Raw genomic sequence first — 17,853 nt, forward strand, 5'->3', positions numbered from 1 at the left:
TCCAACTGTACAATAGAACATTCTCAAAACTCATAAGGCCATTGAATCAAAAATGAGTTTGAACAAAGCTTTGGCAGCAAGGGTTAGACTTTTACTGTGGTCAAGAAGCTTAAGTTGGGACGCCTGAACACTACAGCACAAACATTCAACTGTACATATTGCAGTGTTACTGGGTCCATAAAGTCAAACTCTAGTACCTAGCCAGCCAGTCTACTCATAAATAAAAATAACATGACAGGCTTTGTGGTCTACTTCCACAAGGATTATTATAGCCTAAATGACATTTTAATCACAAATATTATAGCACATGGTAAGACATTTAACATAAATCATAGGAAGGCGTCAATGGATTTCTTATGTTTATTCATGATGTATAAATGGAAGTTGACACTTCCTACTATTGCATGGGAGACTCATTTTGAAAACATTCATCCTTCTGAACCAGAAGCTATTGTTGCCAGTTAACTCTTCACAGACCCAGGCCAGTTGGATCACTCCTGCAACTCACTGAAGGGGTAGCCATCATGTTGAGGATGTTTCCCTCATATGGTGTAGTTATTCTGTAGGAGGAGCAGAATAAACAGTAGGTTTGCATGTTGCAGCATTTTCATTGAGTGGATGCTTACATGTTCGTTGCGAATAAACCCAATCTGAGGGACCTTCTTCATTGTGGCCTCATGCACAGCAATGGACACCTGGTCCCAAGCTTTAGTCTTCAACATCTCCACAATACCTCTGTGGGGCACAGACATTATGGTTTACATAGTCCAGACTATCCACTGAACCAACCAGACAGTTCCAGTCTTCTTTCCCACCTTTATTTAACCAGGTAGGCTAGTTGCGAACAAGTTCTCATTTGCAACTGCGACCTGGCCAAGATAAAGCATAGCAGTTTGACAGAGTTACACATGGAATAAACAAAACATACAGTAAAAAAAAAAGAAGTCAAATTCACAGTGAGTGCAAATGAGGTAAGATAGGGGCGTTAAGGCAATAAATAGGCTATGGTGGCGAAGTAATAACAATATAGCAATTAAACACTGGAATAGTAGATGTGCAGAAGATGAATGTACAAGTAGAGATACTGGGATGCAAAGGAGCAAGATAAATACAGTATGGGGATGAGGTAGTTGGATGTGCTGTTTACAGATGCGCTGTTTACAGATGCTAGTGAGGGAGATGCTAGTGAGGGAGAAGAGTCTCCAGCTTCAGAGATTTTTGCAGTTCGTTCCAGTCATTGGCAGCAGAGAACTGGAAGGAAAGGCAGCCAATCAGGAATTGGCTTTGGGGGTGACCAGTGAAATATACCTGCTGGAGCGCGTGTTAGGAGTGGGTGCTGCTATGGTGACCAGTGAGCTGAGAAGGCAGGGCTTTACCTAGCAGAGACTTGTAGATGACCTGGAGCTAGTGGGTTTGGCGGAGAGTATGAAGCGAGGACCAGCCAACGAGAGCGTACAGGTCACAGTGGTGGGTAGTATATGGGGCTTTGGTGACAAAACAGATGGCACTGATAGACTGCATCCAATGTGTTGGGTAGAGTGTTGGAGGCTATTTTGTAAATGACATCGCCGAAGTCGAGGATCGGTAGGATGGTCAGTTTTACGAGGGCATGTTTGGCAGCATGTGTGAAGGATGCTTTGTTGCGAAATAGGAAGCCATTTCTAGATTTAATTTTGGATTGAGATGCTTAATGTGAGTCTGGAAGGAGAGTTTAGTCTAACCAGACACCTAGGTATTTGTAGTTATCCACATGTTCTAAGTCAGAACCGTCCAGAGTAGTGATGCTGGACGGGCGGGCAGGTGCGTGCAGTGATCGGTTGAAGAGCATGCATTTAGTGGGTGAAACTGACAGTGTGAAGGCTCTTACTTGTAGTCAGTCTTCCCCATCATGGCCGTGTATGCATGCATGTTTGGCTGGCTCCAGCAGTGGTCAACACTGATGGCTGGGTAGTAGATGATAAAGGCCAGACACCTCATCAGTGGTGGCCAGCCCCAACTGCGTGATTCCCTCGTGAGTGGCTGTGTTATAGGTGCACTCCACCACAATCTCATCACCCTGCAGAGAGGAGATATTGCTTTTAGAAAGATCTAATGACTAATAATACCAGTTGACCTGATCAAGAATCCCATGAAATACACGGATGCTTTCTGGTTTGATGGTCTTAATGGTTGATGAACCCCTGCATCTCAAAGTTATAGTTCTCATCCACAGCCAGGAAGTCAATCTGCGTTCCATTCCTGCAGAGGGTCAAATCAAGCACACTTTACACCAAGTGGTCATGTTGCAGTGGTGCACATTCTCACTGCAATGAGCTCTGTAGCAGATACATACGTCTGACGTGAGGTCCCTCAACCAAGCAGTGAGTGTGACAACCATGAACACAAGTGATGGCTCTAGAGTACCTTCAGAGAGTATTCTCACCCCTTAAGTTGAGGCCTCGCAGAAATATCCAATGGTAGAGCATGGCGCGAAATAAAAGAACCTTCAAAATACTACAACTTCAATTTCTCAAACATATGACTATTTTACACCATTTGAAAGATAAGACTCGTTAATCCAACCACATTGTCCGATTTCAAATCATCATCACAGCCATTTTCAAAGCAAGCATATACGTCACAAAAACACAAACCACAGCTAAATGCAGCACTAACCTTTGAATATCTTCATCAGATGACACTCCTAGGACATTATGTTATACAATACATGCATGTTTTGTTCAATCAAGTTCATATTTATCAAAAACAAGCTTTTTACATTAGCATGTGATGTTCAGAACTAGCATACCCACCGAAAACCTCTGGTGAATTTACTAAATTACTCATCATAAACGTTGACAAAATACATAATTATTTTAAGAATTATAGATACAGAACTCCTTTCTGCAATCGCCATGTCAGATTTTAAAATAGCTTTTCGGCAAAAGCACATTTTGCAATATTCTGAGTACGTAGCTCAGCCATCACAGGCTAGCTATTCAGACACCCGCCAACTTCGGGGCTCACTAAACTCATAATTACTATTAGAAAAAATGTATTACCTTTGCTGTTCATCAGAATGCACTCCCAGGACTTCTACGTCAACAACAAATGTTGTTTTGGTTCCAAATAATCCATAGTTATGTCCAAATATCCCCGTTTTGTTCGTGCGTTCAGAACACTATCCAAAAGGGTAACGCGCGAGCGCATTGTGACCAAAAAAAATCAAAAATGTTCCATTACCGTACTTAGAAGCTTGTCAAACACTTTAAAAATCAATTTATGCTATTTCTCTCGTAAAATAGCGATAATATTCCAACCGGACAATGTTGTATTCATTCACAGACGAAAAGAAAAAATGGCGAGGTCTCGTGAATGCACATCTCCAGTCTCTGTCACCAGGCAGTCCACTGACAAACTGTGCTGCTGTTATCTGCCCAGAGACGCCTCAATCCGGTTTCTGAAGGCTTTAGAGAGCCAATGGAAGCCTTAGAAAGTGTCACGTAACAGCTCAGATACTGTAATTTCGATAGAGATGCAACAGGAGGACTACAAATTGTCAGACAGGCCACTTCCTGCTTGGAATCTTCTCAGGTTTTTGCCTGCCATATGAGTTCTGTTATACTCACAGACAACATTCAAACAGTTTTAGAAACTTTAGTGTTTTCTATGCAAATCTACTAATTATATGCATATTCTAGTTTCTGGGCAAGAGTAGTAACCAGATTTAAATCAGGCACGTTTTTTTTTTTTTTACCCGGCCGTGAAAATACTGCCCCCTATCCACAACAGGATAACTTTACACAGAACGGATTCAAATACATTCATTTTTTGTCAACGAGCTACACTTGACAAATAAATTGAATCTCTTGATTAGATAAGTAGTCAACCCCCACAAGTCAACACATGTCAGAGTCACCTTTGGCATCAATTACAGCTGATAGTATTTCTGGGTAAGTCTAAAAGATTTCCACACCTGGATTGTGCAACATTAGCCTATTATTATTTTCAAACTTCTGTTAAATTAGTTGATTATTGCTTGACAAACATTCAGGTCTTGCCATAGATTTAAGTCAAAACTGCCACTCAGGAACAGTCACTGGCTTCTTAGTAAGCAACCCCTATGTAGATTTGTCCTTGTGTTTTAGGTTATTGTCCTGCTGTAAGGTGAAGTCATCTCCCAGTGTCTGGTGGAAAGCAGACAAGCTTGTCATCTAGGATTTTGCCTGTGCTTAGCTACATTCAGTTTCTTTATCCTGAAAAACTCCCTAGTCCTTAACAGTTACAAGCATACCCATAACATGATGCAGCCACCACTATGCTTGAAAATATGGAGCATGGTACTCAGTAATGTGTTGTATTTACTCCAAACAACTTCGTCCTGAATACAAAGTGAATTGCGTCACCACATTTTTTTGCAGTATTACTTTAGTGCCTTGTTGCAAACAGGACGCATGTTTTGGAATATTCCTGTACCGGTTTCCTTTTCACTGTCAGTATTGTGGAGCAACTACAATGTTGATCCATCACAGCCATTTAATTTAACCTTTAACAAGGCAAGTCCGTTAAGAACAAATTCTTATTTACAATGACAGTCTACCAAAAGGCCTCCTGCAGGGACAGGGATAAAATAAAAACTCCAACTGTTTTAAAGTCACCATTGGCCTCATGGTGAAATCCCTGAGCGTCCCCCCCTATGGCAATCAAGTTAGGAAGGAAACCTGCATCTTCATAGTGACACGCCAGCCAAAGCGTAATAAATAACTTCATGGGCCAAGGGATATTCAGTCTGCTTGTGCCCATCTACAAATAGGTGCCCTTTGCAAGGCATTGGAAAACCTCCCTGGTCTTTGTGATTAAATCATTTTTGCAATGCAGTGCTCGACTGAGGGACCTTAGACAATTGGTATACAGAAAGTCATTAAAAATAAATAAAATCAATTTAAAAAAAAATAATAAATAAAATCAGGTTAAACACTATTCCATGCAACTTATGTTACTTGTTAAGCAAATTTACACCTGAAAATATTAAGGCTAGCAATAACAAAGGGATTGAATACATGACTCAAGACATTTCAGCTAGTCATTTTTAATTACATTTGTCAATTTCTAAAAACATAATTCCACTTAAACATTATGGGGTATTGTGTGTAGGCCAGTTACAAAAATTCAGACTAACAACAAAATGATGAAAAAGTCGAGGGGTGTGAATACTTTCTGAAGGCACTGTCGCTAGGCTCAACAAGTATATTATTCTTCTGGCTTCAGCGCTATTAGTGATGTCTGACTTTGCCAAGTCACCAATCCTGACATCTGATGTTGTAGACAACCACCATTACCTGTTTGTTAACGTGCACAAGCTGCATGTGATCCACCTCCATTTCCTGGCTGCGTCATGAAAAGTTGTGCAGCAGAAAATTGTTCACATGGGTCTACATTGGTCATAAAGACTGGCATATGAGGAACAACATCCCATGATCATATGTTTGAGTGTCCTCACCTGAAGAGTCCAACTCTCACCTTCCTCCCAGCCAGGTGAGTGTGCAGCGTGATAGAGATCACAGAGAGGTCAGGGACAGGTTCAGGCAGGATCTAGGGGGGACAGAAGGTAGTGTCAGAGGACAGGTTCTAGGGCAGGGCAGAAAGTAGTGTCATATCACAGAGCGGTCAGGATCTAGGGGGGGGGGCAGAAAGTGGTGTAATTTTGTCCAAAATCCTGATTGGTAGTGTTCTGTGTTTTAACAATGGTATAATAGAAAGGAAAGAGTAATCATTCCATCTTATTTATTTTAAAAGACTGCATGTCTGCTTTACAATGTCATCATCCCTTCACCTCATTGGAGGTCAAAGGGCACTGAACATACATCTGAGAAGTGCGATGTCTTGCAGAGGCCGTAGCTTCTGAAGGCAGAGGCGGTGGGAGGGATGGCGTAGCCCCAGCTGGATACCATTAGGCCTGCATCTATGATGCCCACATCATGCTGTCTGAGCTGGTCTGTGTAGTACAGCCTCATGCCAGAGCGATCCCTCCGGCCTGCAGGGGGAGACAGAAGTGATGAGGGCTTTAGATGGCCTAATTCAAGCTAAATCCCCGAGAACCTCAGAGTGTACAGGCTTTGTTTTAGTCAACTAGCACACTCACCTAATCATCAAGACTGGCGCAGAGTAAGCCCAGTGATCCTATAGCAGTGGTTTGGGAAAAAATGTATTACTAGCTAGTGAAATGTGACCCGTTTCCTGGGCCAGGTTGTTGTAGTGAATTTCCAGCCTGTAGAACTCATCATAATCATGTCCTCCAATAGGGATGCCAGCATTTTCTGGAAGCTCGAAAGCCTGGAATGAAGACGACGTAGAGACAGCTCAGACTAACGTGGGTGTTCATGCATTAATGTCTCTGGGGGCGGCAGGTAGCCTAGTAGTTAAGAGAGTTGGGCAAGTAATCAAAAGGTCCGTGGCACTGATAACAGTGTCTGCTAAATTAATTAAATGTAAACATCACCAGTCCTCCCACGGCCCAGACAGCTACCACTTTGAAGCAGTCTGCCCATGGTCCTCCCGTGTAGCATTGCTGCTTGTTGATCTGGATCACAGATAAAGGGGCAGCTGTAGAGAAGCATGTGGTGGACCAGGTCCAGGTTCTTGATCACTGGCTCCACCTGAGACATCAAGAGACGGAGCAGGGAAGAGATTTCAGACTAACTACTAAATTGTAGTCATTGTATAATTATTAGACCATGAAACACGAGTGTTCATTTACCCGATACATATGATGTTTCCCATTGAGCTTTGGCATCTTCATGACCTTGCAGTTGTAGTATGCATATTCAGCAGGGACAATAAAGTGCAATGGAGGAACTACTGTGTTAATACCATCCGTGTGGCCAGTCCATTCTGTTCTAGTCACATGTTGTAGGCTAAGGATACTAAATCAAATTTTATTGGTCACATGGTTAGCAGATGTTATTGCGAGTAGTGAAATGCTTATATCTACCTCCCGTATAACCAATATTAATTCAATCTGACCTGTTCCACTTCAAGAATAAAGAGCAACTTCAAACTAAAAGTCCTGCTGTGCCTGATCTAGAGAGACATGCTCCTGCTACAGGATGTGTGAGGTCACTCTTACATTGTCCATAACAAAGTCCAGATAGTTGCTGTCCCGCGGGCTGGATCTGGGCATGAACTTGAGCAGGTTCTCCTCCTTGGACCCCCTTGTTCTGGAATGGTACCCGATGCCATCAATTTTCCCGTAGGCATAGATCAGCTTCACTGGACTGTCCTATGAGAGGGATAGAATACCTCCATTGACAATACATATAAGCACCGGTGAACAAAAATGACAGGTTGACTACGTGAAGAAAAATCCTAAAATGCAGGAGACACTAACTACATAATGTTGAGACATTAAAAGTTACACCCCATTGTCTTTATTGATGTTTTTTACCCCCTTTTTCATGATATACAAGTGGTAGTTATGATCTAGTCTCATCACTGCAACTTCCCAACGGGGCTCAGGAGAGGCGAAGGTTGAGTCATACGTCCTCCGAAACATGACCCACCAAGCCGCGCTGCTTCTTAACCCAGAAGCCAGCCACACCAATACTATTTTGACTTAGATTTGTGAATACTCTGGGAACCATAGGGTTAGGACAGTTTTAATGTTTGCTGGCCTCCGTGTTTTAGCCATTGTTCTAAATCCCTGATTTGTGGTAATTTAATCTAAACGAAAATAATCAGTAGGTGGGATGAGTCTCCAGAGAAACAGGCATTGAACCTCAGGAACGGCCAGGTGCAGAGCCCATTTCTCAGGGGTGTGAGCTACTTTCTGGTCTCTTGGGGAATGATACTTTGACCCACCCTCACATCCAACGTTTACTCCATTTAGGGAAAAAAAGAATTCTCAAAACAGGCTTTAGGTTGCTTAGATATTTTTAAACAACCCTTTTCTGAAAAGGAAGTCTATGACAAGGGAACATGATTGTCCTCTACAATCCTGAACACTTTCAGCACATATTACTTGTTAAGAGTCTGAAACAGTTGACTGACAGTGATGTGGAAGTCTTCCTGGTCACATGACTGGATGGACCTCCAGAAGGTCATGGTGGTTTGACCATCTGTCTCAGTCAGGGACAGCAGGGTGTAGCTCTGTTTCTCATCCACCAGGGGAAATGAGTTCCCTGTGGCATGATAATCCTGAAGGAGGAACACACACTGATGTTACCTGGACTCTTTATAGAGCTTAATTAAGAGTTATGTTTTATTATACTTCATTGTTGTGGCGTTTCCATCTCTTTAAAACTTGAGCAACACATTCACATCAATGGAGGCTGCTGAGGGGAGGACGCTCATAATAATGGAACAAATGGAATCAAACACACGGAAATGTTTGATGTATTTGATACCATTCCACTTTCTCTCCCCCCAACCATTACCACAAACCAGAACCTCTTTAGATCTTAATCAATCGTTGTTTTGTTATACTTCCATGTTATGTAGTTTCCATCCCTTGTCTAAAACATTCATATGTAACTTCAAATAGTAATTTGATCTTCCAAAGGTTTGGGAGGTGTTGAATACACCTACAACTCCAGACAATTACTACTACAACTGTTAACACGTTACTGTTACAGTAGGCCTAGCCTGCTTCTAAGACCTAAAATAACTACTCCCATGTGAAAAAACACTGATAAGGTTGTGTCTAATAGCAGTGATTATGGATTTAAATACCTTGAAGTAGTTGCCATCTCGACCGACCCCGCCAATAACTATATCTGCTCCAGCCATGCCCCCATTTGGGCTCAACCCGAATCCCACCCAGCCAGTGGTTTTCACCGTCAGCTGGAACGTGATAGTGACCTGGACATCACTGAACCCCCATTTCAAGTTGACGTTGTTCTTCGGGTCAAGGTGCGCCATGAAGGGCATAAGGGTGTCCTGCTGTGCCCCGGTCCCTGGAGTCCAAGCCAGGAGAAAAAGAGATGGATCATACTCAGTCACCCACAGTTAGACCCTGAGACCTCGACCCGCTGAGCGACAAACACTCCCAAAGAAACAGCTATGTACGGCACACCGTTATGCTTCTGTTCGTCACTGACCAAATAGCCATATCTAATTGCGTTCTAAATAGTATGCGAAAATAGAACATTTTATAGTTAGTGAAGTAGCGAAAATTGAGGCCAGATGTGTTTGGATAAGAGAAGCGGGGAGGGCTATATAAAATAAACAAATAGCGGGAAGCAAGGCAATCGTGTCTCCCTTCTCTGATTAGCAGCTGTTGCCATAAACACAAGTGGGGTGCGTTTAGTTCGATTCAACGTTTGCTACGTTGCATGACGGTTTGTACTGAAAGAAACGTGGGTATCTTAGTATCCAGCTGCAGCCCCGCAGCAGCCTGTGACTAAACTAGCCTGTCACAACTAGCCTGTCACTACAACCTGTCACTTTTTCTTGCTCCCTTTCATTTCCTCCTTTCCTAGCTTCCTTTCCTTCTTCCTTTTCTTTACTCTCTACTGGCCATGGTTAATCCCTACCACATTTCCTCCTTTCCTCACTCCCTTTCCTTATTTCTGAGCTCCCTTTCTTTTCCTCCTTTCCTTGCTCTCTTTCCTTATTTCCTAGCTTCCTTTCCTCATCTACTAACTTCCTTTCCTCCTTTCCTCTCCTAGAACAATTTCGTCTCCTCCTTCCCTTTACCCCTTTCATTGTTTCCTTGCTCCCTTTCATTTCCTCCTTTCCTAGTTTCCTTTCCTTTACTCTCTAATGCCGGTAGTTAATCCCTACCACATACATTCATACATTCATTCATTTTCCTACAGCCTGCCTCTTCCTCTGATTAGCTGATTATAAACTGTTGTCAAACACACCTGGGTCTCAATTTCCCTACTGTACAATCGTCTATTTCCTCACACCCAAAAAGCCTACTATTTAAAACGCCAGTATAGGCATTTGGACATGGCCAGTCAGTGAGTGTGAATCAGAATCTTAGCGGTTCTCCGTAGCTATCTGTTTATCTGCTTAGCCGTAGCTAGCTGTTTGTTTGGGAGCATTTGTCTCTCTCAGCGTGTCGAGTTCTCAGTCTCACGTTCTATCTGTGGGTGACAAACAGTATGATCCCTCTATTCCTCTCCCTGCTCCTGGCTTGGACTCCAGGGACCAGGGGATAGCAGGACACCCTTATGCCGTTCATGGAGTAACTTGAAGCGGACAACAATGTCATCCAGAAGTAGGGGTTTAGTGAGGTCGAGGGCACCATCACGCTCCAGCTGTCAGTCAAGACCACTGGCTGGGTGGGATTCGAGTTGAACCCAAATGGAGGCATGGCTGGAGCGGATATCGTCATTGGATGGGTCGGACCAAAATGGCAACTACTTCAACGTATCTAAACCATTAACTCTGTAATCATTACTATTAGACATACCAGTATCAGTGCTAATGTTTTGTTGGTTTTCACTTGGGAGTAGCTATATTGTACGTCTAGTTCTTAGTAACAGTTATATTGTAGGTCTAGGTCTTAGCAGTAGTTCTATTGTAGGTCGAGGTCTTAGTAACAGTTATATTGTAGGTCTAGGTCTTAGTAGCAGTTCTATTGTAGGTCTAGTTCTTAGTAACAGTTCTATTGTAGGTCTAGGTCTTAGCAGTAGTTCTATTGTAGGTCTAGGTCTTAGTAGCAGTTCTATTGTAGGTCTAGGTTTTAGTAGCAGTTATATTGTAGGTCTAGGTCTTAGTAGCAGTTCTATTGTAGGTCTAGGTCTTAGTAGCAGTTCTATTGTAGGTCTAGGTCTTAGCAGTAGTTCTATTGTAGGTCTAGGTCTTAGTAGCAGTTCTATTGTAGGTCTAGGTCTTAGTAACAGTTGTATTGTATGTCTAGGTCTTAGCAGTAGTTATATTGTAGGTCTAGGTCTTAGCAGTAGTGATATTGTAGGTCTAGGTCTTAGCAGTAGTGATATTGTAGGTCTTAGCAGTAGTGATATTGTAGGTCTAGGTTTTAGCAGTAGTGATAGTGTAGGTCTAGGTCATAGCAGTAGTGATAGTGTAGGTCTAGGTCTTAGCAGTAGTGATATTGTAGGTCTAGGTCTTAGCAGTAGTGATATTGTAGGTCTAGGTCTTAGCAGTAGTTATATTGTAGGTCTAGGTCTTAGCAGTAGTGATATTGTAGGTCTAGGTCATAGCAGTAGTTCTATTGTAGGTCTAGGTCTTAGAAGCAGGCTAGGCCTACTGTAACAGTAGTGTTAACAGTTGTAGTAGTAATTATCCTCTAATTGTCTGGAGTTGTAGATGTATTGGTTTTCAACACCTACAAAACCTTTGGAAGATCAAATTACTCTTTAAAGTTACATGTGAATCACAGGAGATTGCTGGTACCTTAAGGAGGACGGGTTGGTGGTCATGTGCTGGAGAGAAAAAGTGGAATGGTATCAAACATTTCCATGTGTTTGATGCCATTCCATTTGCGGCCATTATGTGGAGCCGTCCTCCCCTCGGCAGCCTCCATTGATGTGAATGTGTTGCTCAAGTTTTAGAGAAGAGATGGAAACTCCACAACAATGAAGTATAATAAAACATAACTCTTAATTAAGCTCTATAAAGAGTCCAGGTAACATCAGTGTGTGTTCCTCCTTCAGGATTATCATGCCACAGGGAACTCATTTCCCCTGGTGGATGAGAAACAGAGCTACACCCTGCTGTCCCTGACTGAGACAGATGGTCAAACCACCATGACCTTCTGGAGGTCCATCCAGTCATGTGACCAGGAAGACTTCCACATCACCGTGAGTCAACATATTTTACACAGACACAAATTGTTGCAAAATAATGTGTGAACAAAGTCTTTTTAAAGGATTAAAGCAGACACTCGCGTTCCCTTATCATGATAGACTGGTATGATTTTTACCCCTAAAGTGATGTATTCTGTAGAACAAAGATAGAACAGTTGGTTTCTCAAGTGCGGGTGGTCTAAAATATCCTTCCCCAGGACACCAAAAGGGAGCCCAAATCCCTGAGAAATAGGATCTGCTCCTTTGGCCATTCCCAAGGTTCAATACCTAGTTTAAAGTATGTTACCTTCTGTTGTTTGGACCAGAATCTTTTCTCTGCACTCAGCCCCAGGTTTCTTCACTAGATTGTGCTCTGGCTTTTCATTGTTGTGCTTCATTGTCTGTAATGTCATATCTTCTCATCATTTCACTACAAGGCAGGCCAATGCAAAGTTCCAATTTCCTCCTCAAACCCTGGTTATTTTCTCCTCTGTCCAGAGACCATCTCCAGTTTACATCCACATGCTGGTTTCACTACAAAAAATAAGGTGAGTAGATCAATGGCCAAACCACAGAGGCTGACAAACCGTTTTTAAAGTCAGCTGTCCCTAACCCTACATGTCCCTAACCCTAAATGGTTCCCAGGAGATTCACAAATATAAGAAGCATTAATAAAGACAATGGTGTCATAAGTATTTTAACATCAATGTCTCAACATTATGTAGTTAGTGTCATAGTCCTCAACCTGTGATTTTTGTTCTTCTGTGTTCTTGTATGTTTTGTCAATTGCTGTTTGTTCCATCTCCTCTCATAGGACAGTCCAGTGAAGCTGATCTATGCCTACGGGAAAATTGATGGCATCGGGTACCATTCCAGAACAAGGGGGACCAAGGAGGTGAACCTGCTCAAGTTCATGCCCAGATCCAGCCCGCGGGACAGCAACTATCTGGACTTTGTTATGGACAATGTAAGAGTGACCTCACACATCCTGTAGCAGGAGCATGTCTCTCTAGATCAGGCACAGCAGGACTTTTAGTTTGAAGTTGCTCTTTATTCTTGAAGTGGAACAGGTCAGATTGAATTAATATTGGTTATACGGGAGGTAGATATAAGCATTTCACTACTCGCAATAACATCTGCTAACCATGTGACCAATAAAATTTGATTTAGTATCCTTAGCCTACAACATGTGACTAGAACAGAATGGACTGGCCACACGGATGGTATTAACACAGTAGTTCCTCCATTGCACTTTATTGTCCCTGCTGAACATGCATACTACAACTGCAAGGTCATGAAGATGCCAAAGCTCAATGGGAAACATCATATCATTCGGGTAAATGACCCCTCTCATTTCATGGTCTAATCATTTTACAATTACGACATACATTTGTCATTAGAGTTCATAGAGGTTTCTGGCATCTCTTCCCTCTCCCTGCTCCTTCTCTCTCTCTGCCTCTCTGACGGTCTCAGGTGGAGCCAGTGATTTAGAACCTGGACCTGGTCCACTACATGCTTCTCTACAGCTGCCCCTTATCTGTGATCCAGATCAACAAGCAGCAATGCTACACAGAGGACCAGAGGCAAACTGCTTCAAATTGGTGTATGTCTGGAACACAGGAGGAGGGGTGAGAGACTGCCCCCTTCTGGAGACATTAATACATACACACATGCATGAACACACACCTACACAAATGTTAGTCTGAGCTGTCTCTACATTGTCTTCTTCATACTAGGCTTTCGAACTTCCCGAAAACACTGGCATCCCTATTGGAGGACAGGATTATGAGTTCTACCAATGACTACCTGTTGGTGTAAAGTGTCATTGTCAGGATAAGCAGCGATATGCTTTGATGAGCGTTGTTGATGGTTCTTCACTCTCCCCACTGATGTGTTCTTGATTCTACCTTTTGCAGGAATGGAACACAGATTGAATTCCTGGCCATGGATGACAACTTTGAGCTGCAGGGATTCATCAACCTGGAGACCATTAAGACCATCAAACCAGTAAGCATCCATGTACTTCCTGTATTTCATGGGATTCTTTATCAGGTCAACGGTGTTATTAGTCATTAGATCTTTCTAAAAGCAGTATCTCCTCCTCTCTGTAGGGTGATGAGATTGTGGTGGAGTGCCCCTATAACACAGCCAATCACAAAGTAATCACGCATCTGGGGCTGGCCACCACTGATGAGATGTCTAGCCTTTATCATCTACAACCCAGCCATCAGTGTTGACAAAGCTCTGAAGCTAGATTTTAGTTTTAATTCATTTCATTCCAGCCATTACAATGAGCCAGGCCTCCTATTGTTCCTCCTACCAGCCTCCACTGATGTGTACATGAATGTATCAAGGTGAAATTAGGGGACATTCTAGTTGGTTCCTGTAGAGAAAGGCTACTAGTGTCAACTGGGCTGAACTGCAATCTAATGGATCAAACAAAGTAAATGAGTTGAACTATAATAATTAGTAACTTTATTGGTTGTCCTGCAAGTATATTTACAAACCCAAAGTCATTTTGTATTCACCGAAAGAACCATAGATGGAGGGGCAAAATGTCAAACTTCCATCTAATTTCAAATTCAGTTTACCCATCCAAGTGAAAATTCCCAATGTGATACCTCAGTGAATTATCCTGAGCAAAACAGACCCGGCAGCAATATGATTTCACCACCTTCTGGAGACACCTGAAACCCCACCTCTTTAAGGAATACCTGGGATAGGATTAAGTAATCCTTCTACCCCCCCCCCCCAAAAAAAAAAAGATATAGATGTACTATTGTAAAGTGGTTGTTCCACTGGATATCATAAGGTGAATGCACCAATTTGTAAGTCGCTCTGAATAAGAGCGCCTGCTAAATGACGTAAATGTAAATGATTTCTTCCCTGTGTGAATCTTCATATGCGTTTTCAGACCATTGCCAAAATTAAAACATTTGACACAATCATTACAGTAAAATTATTTCTCCCCTGTGTGAATCCTCATGTGATAATTCAGATACTCAACATGGGGAAACCATGCCACATTATAGTAAATCCTGTTCGTGATATGATTTCTCCCCTGTGTGGATCAGTATGAGAATGCGTATTCTTGCCTGTGAAACCTTCCATGCGATTTCAGGTGTTCACTCCGATATGACAGCCTTTGAGTTTCTCCTTTGTGTGAATCCTCCGATGACAATTCAGACCTTTAACATAAACAAAACCTTTGCCACAGTCCCGACAGCAATGCAATTTCACCCCTTTGTGGGACCTCATATGGTCATTCAGACTTCTACCATAAACAAAACCTTTGCCACAAACCTGATAATGATGCAGATTCAACCCTGTGTGGATCCTCATGAGAATCCAGAGCTCCGCACCGAACAAAACATTTTCCACATTCATCACAGCGATACAGATTCTGCCCAGAGTGTATCATGATCCTATGAGAATTCAGTTTTCCCATCAGAGTGAAACGTTCACCACAATCACTACAGCAAAATGATTTCTCTCTCTTTTCTGCGTAACTCCTCCTATGCACTGGGGATTTCAGATCCATGGATTTTCTAACCTTGGAGCTTAGAGTGTCTTTTTCTGTCAGTGTCCTCTTTGATTTGCGCAGGGGCTGAGATTCATTGGAATCCTCTTCCTTAGGTTCTGTTTTGATCTGTTCACTTGAAGCCATTTTGTCTATGTATTCTTCACTTTGGATTTGTGAAGACTGAGTTGGGTAATGATCATAGTCAATTTTCACTCAGGCAGGAGTGAATACCGAGTCTTCATTCACTTGGATGATCCTCCGTTCTTCCTGTTCCTCTTAATCTGTATGGGGTTCCAGTCATTTTGCCCCAGACTGGGGCTCCATACATTAGATTTTAGTTGCAGATGAGATAGGTGCTGACACGCTTCATCTGACATAAGATAATGGGGTCTAGGATAGGGTAGCCCATCTCCAGGATTTCCCACTTATGTGCCGTTGTTGGTTGATCCTAACAGTTTCTGAAGTGTAGATCATGGTCATTCAGTATTGTCAGTAGCGGCAATCTGACTGGACTGATTATAACGGAGGGGGAATAGCTCATTACTTGTCTAAACAGCACTAGATGTCCATTAAAACAAATGCAAGGGTAGTACAGCAAGCAACTGTTTTCACAGGTTGTACATATACATTTTTTTTAATCTATTCACAATTAAAATGATTCATATTGACGAGAATCCCTTGTTCACTTCTATTGCTATATAGAACCTGCAGTATTGTTATTTAAGTCTTGAAAAATAATCATGCACAGAATTTGAAAGACTGTTAGCTAGTTAGCATATTAAACTGTATCTAATGGACATTATCCATATGTCTTTTCAATCAAAGATCAATGCATGAAATGGCAATGTTACACATTTTTTCTTTTTTTTTAATGTACATTTAAAATAATTTCACAGCATAGAATGAACATATCTTTCAAATTATGTGGATGTTATTTAATAGTTGACTAATTGTATTCATTTTTAACAACTGTTTAGCTTGTTTGTAAATGGGCCGTTAAGTAGGAAAACAATAGCAACACATTTGATGTGCCCTTGTTGCCAGGCGTCTTGAGGTGAATAGGAAGCTCCAGGGTCGCGTTAGCTTTCAGAAATCTGCATTTTCAAAACGCAGATAGAAAAAAAACAATAATAATCATCTTCTGCGTTTTAAACCATTTCATCTGGGAATTATATTGAAAGTAGTGTCTTTTTTTGTTGCTTCAATAGAGTGATAAGAGGCGTGCAACTACAGTTTTTCATCTGACAAAATAAATGAATGCAAAACATTCGGCAGAAAGTAGCTTCGTATTCATCAGATGACAACAGATGTGCATCGCTATTTGGCTAGCAGCCACACAAAAGTAAATTAGCTTACAATTAAAGAGCAAGGTATTTCTTGCAAAGACGTTGCATTGCCATCTTATTTGTATATTTACCATAGAAAGAATGTAGCTAGATACATTTCGTAATGTTTTGCTTGAAGTTAATACTGCATTTAAGTTGCTACCTGACCAGAGAGAATTTTCGCAGAAGAAATTCAGTCAGTAGGCTGATAGAATGGCCGTTTGTGAATGCAGGAATTTGGTCTAAAAACAAGTTCAAAATTACTAAGTATTTTAGAAATGTGTTTACAAAACACCGCAAGATATTTTTTTCTGCCTTTCATCTTCTCTTTTGTGTGTGAAAAAACGCAGAATTCTGCGTTACTAACTTAGGTTTAAATGTACTCCGACTTGTCATGAACAGTGGCCCAGTGGGAGCTAGTCTCTACGAATCGGAGTATGGACTAGACAAGCCACAACTCTCGTCTTTAACATTTATTCAACAAATCCAAACAGTCAGTCAAAATGTTGAATAAACTTAATTTGAATTTACTCTACATGTCTGCCGATTTAGTTCTTCTGCCTGTGTAAATTTGAGACCAAATATCCACAGTAAGTATTATTACACCGACTTCAAACCGTGCGTGGCTATCACGATATGTTTGCTCGTCACTTAAGGCACGCGCGCACAAAACAAACGTATGATGCATGCTTACTAACCAAAACCTTGCAAGTATTTACATGTGCCAGGTGATTGACATTTCAATGGCAGTACCAGCGTTTTGAAAAGTTACGCTGTGTTCGAATACCCATACTAACATACTGTATACTACATACTTAATGAGTATATACACTACATGGTATTAGTTCCTTTTAGTATACTGTAAACGAACGGTATCCTTTCAGTTGAGTGTACTTGCTCTTCTCCTGTCTACAGGAAGTTGATGCTGTTGCTATGCAACCTCTTGCTAGCTAGTTAGCAAAACAAATTACAAGTTAGAGATTTGAAGACTTCGGGTGTGTTCTTAAATTTAATCTGGAGTGCCAGAGTGCGCTCGTAAATTCAGAGCGTTGTCAGGTTTCCCGTTTGTAAATTCAGAGCAAACACTGGATGCTCAGACGGAGGAGTAGGGTTGATTTGAGCGTTCAGACTTTACGGCAGTCAAGCACCCAAGCTAACGTTGGCTAGCTTGCTATCTACTTCCAGACACAACTGAGGCCACTGACCATTTTACTCGCCCTATCAGAGCTGGTTAGGCAGTTTTTTATCCAGGGCATTGGTGACTAACTGTGCT

At 41.8% G+C, this 17,853-nt stretch overlaps 2 protein-coding genes and 1 pseudogene across 4 annotated transcripts; 1 reads left to right on the forward strand and 2 right to left on the reverse strand.

The window, feature by feature from the left end:
* Nucleotides 1-1,782: 1,782 nt before the first annotated feature.
* Nucleotides 1,783-7,370, reverse strand: LOC106575689 (DBH-like monooxygenase protein 2 homolog). 3 transcript variants are annotated; one of them, XM_014152327.2, is made up of 5 exons: nucleotides 7,106-7,370; nucleotides 6,122-6,635; nucleotides 5,844-6,013; nucleotides 5,480-5,571; nucleotides 1,783-2,056 (listed from the first exon to the last, which is right to left on the reverse strand). In XM_014152327.2, the coding sequence occupies exons 3-5, from the start codon at nucleotides 5,991-5,993 to the stop codon at nucleotides 1,864-1,866; spliced, it is 435 nt and encodes a 144-aa protein (XP_014007802.2). In that variant the 5' UTR covers nucleotides 5,994-6,013; nucleotides 6,122-6,635; nucleotides 7,106-7,370; the 3' UTR covers nucleotides 1,783-1,863. The 3 variants fall into 3 exon arrangements, with proteins under 3 accessions (XP_014007802.2, XP_014007803.1, XP_014007804.1); XM_014152328.2 differs by lacking the exon at nucleotides 7,106-7,370 and adding an exon at nucleotides 6,737-7,094; XM_014152329.1 differs by lacking the exons at nucleotides 1,783-2,056; nucleotides 7,106-7,370 and adding exons at nucleotides 2,071-2,238; nucleotides 6,737-7,094.
* On the reverse strand, nucleotides 6,462-9,522 carry LOC106575681 (DBH-like monooxygenase protein 2 homolog). Its single transcript, XM_045700397.1, has 4 exons — nucleotides 8,707-9,522; nucleotides 7,997-8,172; nucleotides 7,106-7,253; nucleotides 6,462-6,635 (listed from the first exon to the last, which is right to left on the reverse strand). Exons 1-4 carry the CDS (start codon nucleotides 8,902-8,904, stop codon nucleotides 6,462-6,464), a joined length of 696 nt encoding a protein of 231 aa, XP_045556353.1. The 5' UTR covers nucleotides 8,905-9,522.
* Nucleotides 9,309-13,029, forward strand: LOC106575682 (DBH-like monooxygenase protein 2 homolog; annotated as a pseudogene).
* Nucleotides 13,030-17,853: the final 4,824 nt, after the last annotated feature.

This window comes from Salmo salar, chromosome ssa17 (assembly GCF_905237065.1).
Source record: "Salmo salar chromosome ssa17, Ssal_v3.1, whole genome shotgun sequence".
NCBI classification, from domain to species: Eukaryota; Metazoa; Chordata; class Actinopteri; order Salmoniformes; family Salmonidae; genus Salmo; species Salmo salar.

Bases quoted from the DNA above. Each gene is read 5' to 3' on its own strand.
- LOC106575681 (XM_045700397.1), bottom strand. From the start codon at position 8,904: ATGCCCTTCATGGCGCACCTTGACCCGAAGAACAACGTCAACTTGAAA. The intron at 8,173-8,706 runs GTATTTAAATCC...TTCCTCCTTCAG, and splicing joins GAGATGGCAACTACTTCAAG to GATTATCATGCCACAGGGAA. The intron at 7,254-7,996 runs GTAATATGTGCT...CTCATAGGACAG, and splicing joins CTGTTTCAGACTCTTAACAA to TCCAGTGAAGCTGATCTATG.
- LOC106575689 (XM_014152327.2), bottom strand. From the start codon at position 5,993: ATGAGGCTGTACTACACAGACCAGCTCAGACAGCATGATGTGGGCATC. The intron at 5,572-5,843 runs GTATGTTCAGTG...TGTCCCCCCTAG, and splicing joins AGACATCGCACTTCTCAGAT to ATCCTGCCTGAACCTGTCCC. The intron at 2,057-5,479 runs GTGAGGACACTC...TCCTCTCTGCAG, and splicing joins GTGAGAGTTGGACTCTTCAG to GGTGATGAGATTGTGGTGGA.